This window comes from Meleagris gallopavo, chromosome 10, assembly GCF_000146605.3.
Source record: "Meleagris gallopavo isolate NT-WF06-2002-E0010 breed Aviagen turkey brand Nicholas breeding stock chromosome 10, Turkey_5.1, whole genome shotgun sequence".
Classification (NCBI taxonomy): domain Eukaryota; kingdom Metazoa; phylum Chordata; class Aves; order Galliformes; family Phasianidae; genus Meleagris; species Meleagris gallopavo.
This window is the reverse complement of record NC_015020.2, coordinates 19015909-19023038: the sequence shown is the minus strand read 5'-3', so window position 1 is coordinate 19023038 and position 7130 is coordinate 19015909. Positions and strand designations below refer to the sequence as shown.

At 50.2% G+C, this 7130-nt stretch overlaps 1 protein-coding gene across 1 annotated transcript; it reads right to left on the bottom strand.

The window, feature by feature from the left end:
* Positions 1-385: 385 nt before the first annotated feature.
* AK4 (adenylate kinase 4) lies at positions 386-5874 on the bottom strand. Its single transcript, XM_010716034.3, has 4 exons — positions 5723-5874; positions 4017-4189; positions 3067-3185; positions 386-2454 (listed from the first exon to the last, which is right to left on the bottom strand). The coding sequence occupies exons 1-4, from the start codon at positions 5769-5771 to the stop codon at positions 2340-2342; spliced, it is 456 nt and encodes a 151-aa protein (XP_010714336.3). The 5' UTR covers positions 5772-5874; the 3' UTR covers positions 386-2339.
* Between the last annotated feature and the right edge of the window lie 1256 nt (positions 5875-7130).

The following is a 7130-nucleotide window of genomic DNA, read 5'->3' as shown; positions in this document are numbered from 1 at the left end:
GTGGGGGATCACCGTCCCTGAGGGTGCTCAGAGCCATGGGGATGTGGCACTGAGGGACGTGGGCAGTGGGCATGGGGGGGTGGGCTGGGGGAGCACAGAGGGCTTTTCCAGCCTGATTGGTTCTATGAAAGGAGCTGACTGCAGGACAGGACTCAAACAGCAGCATCATGTACAAGCCAGAAGCGATATAGGGGAGATTTCCTCCAGTTTGAGTGTGGGTACTGTAGATTCTCTCCTTCCCTCCCATCCTCCTTGTGCTCACTGGTGCCAGTCTCCCACAGACAAACCCACGGACAAACACAGGACCCATTGGAAACACAGGACTCCAGGGAAGGTTCAGCAGCCACGGGGCAAAATTCACAAACGGACACCACCAAACTGGGGATAAGCAGGAGAAAAAATTTATTTACATCTTCCAAGCGGCAGAACAGCAATGGAGATTCCCCGGGAGAAAACTCAAGGAGCAAAACTCAGTGTCACATACTGGGATGTGGGCACCCACCGCCCTTTGGTCCCTACAGTGCGGCTGAGGCTGCGGGAAGCACGAGATTCACAGCACAGGGGCAGAGGAGAGCGAGGGCTGCACTGCCTGGTGGGACAACCCGGGGTTTGGTCTGCCAAAGTGCAAAGTACAACTCTTACAGAAAAACCTGTCCTGAGGGCTGGAGGGATGCGTGGCCACGAGGTTCTGCATTTATGAGAGAGCTCAGAGCCTCTGAAACAAGCGCTCACGTGCCAGAGATGCTACTGCAGGGGATCGTGATGGATTCTGGCTGTTATCAGGAGAAAGCGAGGGCAAAGCTGTCCCCAACTGAGCCAGTGACAAGCAGAGCTGCTGGTGGCATTGAGGCAGAAGTGGCTCAGAGAAGCACTCCCAGGGCAAAAGAAAGAAAAAAAATCCTAAAAGAATATTTCCCTAAAAAGTTGGTCCGCCCTGCCTTGCTGTGGAGCTGCTCTCCAAACAAAAACACAGTGGCATTTCAGCAACACGAACTTGTCCAGGCTGCTCTAATTGATTGCATGGGTGGAAGGCAGTGACAGCTTCCCTGCATCCCTGCCTGTGGTCTGGCAGACTGCAGCAAGCAGCTCAGCAAAGCGTTCTCCAAAGCAGATGCTAAAATTCACCTTTAATTTTTAAACTTTAAAAAATACACACCTTGCTTTTTTTTCTTTTTTTTTTTTCCTTAAATATATAGTCTATAAAATAAGGCAACTGGAGGAGACCAGGGGAGCATCCCCATAGACCTGGCGGCTGTGCCCAGAGCTCCTGCATGCAGGGGTGGGAACAGCACCAGCAGGCCCTTGTTTGCAAACCAACTGCTGGGCAGCAGGAGCATGCTAACACTGCTTCAGACAGATGCACGCTCACACACAACACTGCTGAAAGGAGTGTGGTCACTTTGACAGCCCTGATGGACATAAGGGACAGACAGCAGGGCAGCACTGCCAGAGCCTGCAGCCACTGCAGGTGAACCCCCCGCAGGAGGCACATGCTTGGGACAGCCCCTTTCCAGTGGGACAAAGGCAGCAGAGAACAAGGAATGACTCTGTTTCTCACCAAAACACATTTAAAATCTTTGGGAGAAGCTATTGAAACAGGGCTGTATCTCGTGGCATGGAAAGCTACGGACAAGGTAAGCACAAACCAGAGCCTGCTCACCTTCCTGCTCCACATCACACCAGCTCATGACAAGTAAAACATGTAGCAGCTTTTTCTACTGTTTTCTTCATCTTTCCTTAAAGCACAATATGTATTCTACCTCCTGTGTTTCCCCTCTTCTACATCTACTGTTACTGGAAATGTGATCTTGATATTTCTGAGCTCTAGTGTGAATGTTTTCTATGTTCCTCACCAATTCCCACCGGGCTGAAATCTTGCACTTTAGAGCTTTGTTTCTCTAAGAAATAAATTTAATAGAAAATATATTTTTTTAAAAGACAACAACAGAGAGACCTGTGTTAAACAGTACTACAGGGCAACGGAATGGCACATTATAGGCTTAGAGGCTGGTGTTTCATACAGGGGTGGCAGGGAGATCACGGCAAGTTGTGTAAACCTGAAAGAATCATGACCTAGGTTTGCACCACTGATCTGTGTGGTTGGATCACAGGCAGGAATATTTTCTAGCCTCAGAAGAAATAACACTTATTCTAGCAGACTTGACCTTATAAACATAGATCTTTTCACCTGGATACTGGTTATAACCGTGTTTCCATAGCTGTTATCCAGCACACCTGGGGATGGTACTGCATGATTGCTTAATTTGAGCACAGCTCCAGCACCGTGCAGAGAAACCAAGCAGTTATCACACCAACTCCTGGTCCCCGGCCCAGGCTGCTTAGTGCTCCTCTTCTGAGCGCAGGGGTGGGATCTTGTTGGACAGCAGGGCGTACACGTACGGCCAGATCTTGTTGGTCTCTGTCCCCGAAAATGAGTGCAGGATACCCCTGCTCCTGAAGAGAGTCAAGCAGTTAGTGCCAAGAGGGTGAGGACAAGACATTTCTCAGCTCCAAAATAACAGTGTGGACTGCAAGGTCAGATCCTGAAGTGTGATCATCTACTTATAGCACATCCACCCCAGCCTGCCCTGCCCTGCAATGCACAGCTCAAAGTGGCAATGGCTCTGAGCTTTAGAGACATGCAGCTACTGAGATGCTTACAACAAAGCTTTTTCCCCAAGTGTCTGCATGCAGGGGGGCTAGAAGACACCTCTCATCTCCCCTCAGGAGTATGCACTCAGGATCCATGTGCTCTCTACCACCCTTTGCCCTTGTTTCTTCTGCCCTGTTGCCAATTCCCCTGTTGCCAATTCATTTAAAAGCCAAGCCCAGGAGCCTTGGACTGTTTTTGTGCAAGGCAAACATACCACTTCAGACCTGCAGGGGATTATTTAATAAACCCGTTCATTGATGCTATTTGGAGCAGCACAGAAAGCTGCTACTGGTTTGGTGAGTGAAGTGAACCACTCTTTGCAGGGCACCACCTCCATGGTCCTGCATGTGCTGCACAGCAATCTGCCCCCAGAAAGCAGCAGGGCTGTGCTTTATTCACACGGTTGAACTCACTTGTATAACTCTATTACTGGCTTTGCAGCATCTTTGTACTTTCTGAGCCGGGCAGTGACGGCCTCAGGTTTATCATCCTCACACTGGACCAGTGGCTCGCCCGTCACGTCGTCAATGCCCTGCAGAAAGGCAAATGCTGTCAAGAGCATTTTCATTGAGCACTTAGCACAAACCTCATTTATCAAAAGGCACTGTGCAGAACTCTGCAGGACAGCTTTCAAGGCCAAAACCATCTGGTGCCCCAGTATCCCTGGGTCTTCATAGCATTGTAGAATTGTTTGAGTTGGGAGACCTTTGAAGGCCATCTGGTCCCACTCCCCTGCAATGAACAGGGACACCCACAGCTCCACCAGGTGCACAGAGCCCCGTCCTCTGACCTTGGGTGTCTGCAGGGACGGGACACCACTGTCTCTGTAGGCATCCTATCCCAGTGCTCTACTGCTCTTATCATTAAAAAAAAAACAAGAAAAAAACAAAACAAACCAACCTATTTCCTTCTATCCAATCTATCCAACCCCCCTCTTTAGTATGAAACCATTTCCCCTTGTCCTATCACCACAGATCCCACTCAAGAGTCTGTCCCCTTCCTTCTTACATCCCTTGTTTAGGTAGTGAAAGGCTGCTCTCAGCTCTCCCCCAGAGCCTTCTCTTCTCCAGCTGCACAGCCCCAGCAGTCAGCCTGTCCTCATAGGAAGGTGATCCATCCCTGGAAGTATTTTTGTGGCCCTCTTCTGGAGGCATTCCAGAGGTCAATGTCTGTACTGAGGACTTCACATCTGGACACAGTGCTCCAGGTGAGGTCTCACCAGCACAGAGAAACAGGATCAGCTACCCCGATCTGCAGGCTACACTGCTTTTGATGTAGTCTTACTACATAGGATTTTTCCCCAGTGGTATTTGAAGCTTGTGCCAGCCCACTCACGCGGCAGAAGGCTGCTCCAAGCTCTTACATGCACATGAGGAGGGTTGAACTCCATGTTGTAGACCCGTCCGCTCGCTGGGTGGATCCATCGGGCGCTCAGACGGTCCTTCAGCGTCTCGAAGGGGATGTGCAGGCTGATCACCAGGTCCAGCTCACAGATCTTGTCCAGTGCCTCAGCTTGTCCCAGCGTCCGTGGGAAACCTGCGGGCATGTACCACAGCACAGCAGGGTGATTGGAAGAAAAGCACACGGCTGCTTGCTGCAAAGGTGCTGCAAAGATAGCACAGCTCCTCGCTGCAGTGCACATGGTGCGAAAGAGCCATCCACCAGATGGCTGCTGCAGAAAATAGCTCCTCCAGCACCAGCTCCCAAAATACAACACACAGATCTCTGCAGGCTCGTGTTCTCCTGGGAAGCAGTGCCCAGCATGGGGACTTTTCCCACCTCTCCAGGCCACCACTAAGCTCAGCAAACACCTGCAGAGCCTCAGAAGACATCCTAGACCTTTCCCCAGTTGAGCATTATTAGCTGTGAGCTCGCCAGAATGTCATCAGAGCTAATGAATTAGTCAGCATGAGAAAGAATATATGTGATCTGCTTTACCAAGTCAAGTTGCACTGTTCTTTGAGTTAGTGAACGGACTGCTTGAAATAAGCATGCTCCTTGTCAGAGGTCACTGTGCAAAGCAGGAGGCTCCCCAGATCTATGCCCACCACCCATGGCCATGCTTTGCCCTGGAGGCAAACCAGGGTCTGAGTGAATACTGGGGTGCAAACGCTCGTGAATGCAGAAACAGTAGACTTGTAATACAAAACACTTACTGTAATATTTGCCAATCACTGTGTTTCCAGTGAACCGAGTAGTATTACTATGAGAGTAATGAAATGTTACAGTGGAGATTGAGTTTGGGGTGTTTTGCCCACCCACTTTCCTCATTTTGCAACTTACTAACTAGGAAACAACCAAAGGAAAATTTCAAAGTAAGGAAAGGAGAGTATTAGTAACAAGCTTTTTGAAAGTGCTTCCCCACATGGGCTACCCCTCCCTATGTCACATGGGGCTCTGCCCAAAAACCCAGGTAGCTGCACCCCACCAAGTCCCACCATCCTTTCCCCTGCCCAAACCCCAGAGCTCTTCACAGCACTGCCATCAGAGCTGCCTGCTGCACACCTCCCACACGCTTTGCTTGGAGCATTTCTCCATCCCAGGTGGATGTATGGCTTGGGATCACAGCTCATTCAGATGCAGATGGAGCTGGGAAGAAGTTTTTCTTGCCAGCCCCTCTCTGCACGCTGGCCCCAGGGGCTGCTTTATGAAACACCTCTCTCCTTTCCCTTCCCCACAAATGATCTCAACTGCACACACATGTGCTGCTTCTTAGGGTTCAGGGAAGCAACAGCCACATACCAATTTCTCTCCTTGCTCTTCTGCCAGAACCAGCAAGGACCATTGACCCCAACCGATAGCACGCACACACAGTGAGAGCCTTTTCTTATTTTTAGCTCTGCAGTTTCAAACTGATGGAGTCTCTCCTCAAGCTCTTGATTTACTACAAAAAACAGGCGAACCTCATGCTATCCCTGAGAGCAGTGCTTCTGCAAGCAGTTTGGTGCCATCTGCCCTCCCATCTACTGCCAGCAGCACCAGGACAGGCACCTTTGGTCTTCTCAAACCCATCAGGAGCAAAGCGATGCTTTAAAGGTGGCTGGCTTTTGCCCACACAGATGCACTCACCATCAAGCAGCCAATGCTCTGCTCGCCGCTTCTCCAGCTCCGTCATCATCACACGTGTGATGACGTGGTCAGGCACCAGAAGGCCTCTCTCAAGGTACTGCTTTGCCAAGACGCCAACTTCTGTTCAAGTTAAAAACAAAAATAAATTAAAACTGCATGACATTCTGCATGAAACAATATTGCTCCCCCTCAAATTCTGCTTGCCCTCAGAGATCGCTCACCCTTTCGGCAGCACACTGGGGAACACAGAGCTCCTTTGGAGCTGGGGAATGCTTGGTGAGGGGTAACATGAGCAGGGCCACCTGCATCAGATGTCACTGAGACACTGCATGGCTGCAGCTCTGCTCAGCAGCCAGCTGCCAAGCTCACCTCCTGCTCTGCACATTGCATATAATAACACACCTTGCTACACGCCCAATGTTACAGCTGCAATCACTGTGTCTCAGAGGAGCTTCCCATACATTTATGGGGACAAATGATGCTTTTGGGTAATGCTTGCAACCTGACTGAGACAAACCAAGTTTGCCTCTTCCTGCTTTCATGTATGTCGTGAGACACTGCACCATCTTTTATAAATTATCTGAAGGGATGCACATTCCCAGTGTCACATATAAAATGTGACAGTAAACAGGCATCATCAGAAAGCTCGTCTGACAACCCACGCCTCTGAGCATCTGTTATCATGCTGAAAGGAGAACATAGCTTTCCATCCACAGGCTTTTAAGACTTCCGAGCCTCAACTCAGGATACATTCAGGTAAGAAAACCTGAGTGCATCCTCCTCCCAGAGCACCTAACAGCATCTGTCACTAAAACGGGATTTGCAGCCCATTTTTGCAAGTTTTCTACTTGGACAGCACATTTTAGCCCTCTCAGAGCACAAGTCTTCTACCTGAAGTACTAAGAGCTATGCTGCACCGTCAGAGAAGGCTTCTGGGGCTTTGCACAGGTGGCTGAGCATGGAGGGAGGTGCAGCAGGACAAAGTTCCCTGCAGAATCCTTCTGTCACTGGGACTGTCCTTAGCTGATCTTCCCCTCCAGGAAGGACCCACCACCCCCTTCTGTCTCAGTCTGACAACATACAGTCTCAATACCCCTCACTGATGGCTTTTGGAACGAAGCAGCTGAAAGATGCAAGCTGGCTGAAGGAGAAGGAACTCTCCAGGTTCTGGTTTGCCAGACTACAGCAAGATGTAGAAGCCGGTCGGGCACTCGCACCAGAGCACAGGCTGAAATTTCTGGCACGCAGAAGGGTTTGATGCAAGAAGCACAGCTCCCAGAGAGAACCCATCTCACTTAGAGAATGGAGCCTGGAGCAGCCTGTGCAGCACAGCTCCGGGTGTGTGAGGCTGCAGGGAACCTCCCCAAAACAACAAGTGTGGATGAAGCAGGGCACGCAGAGGCTGCCC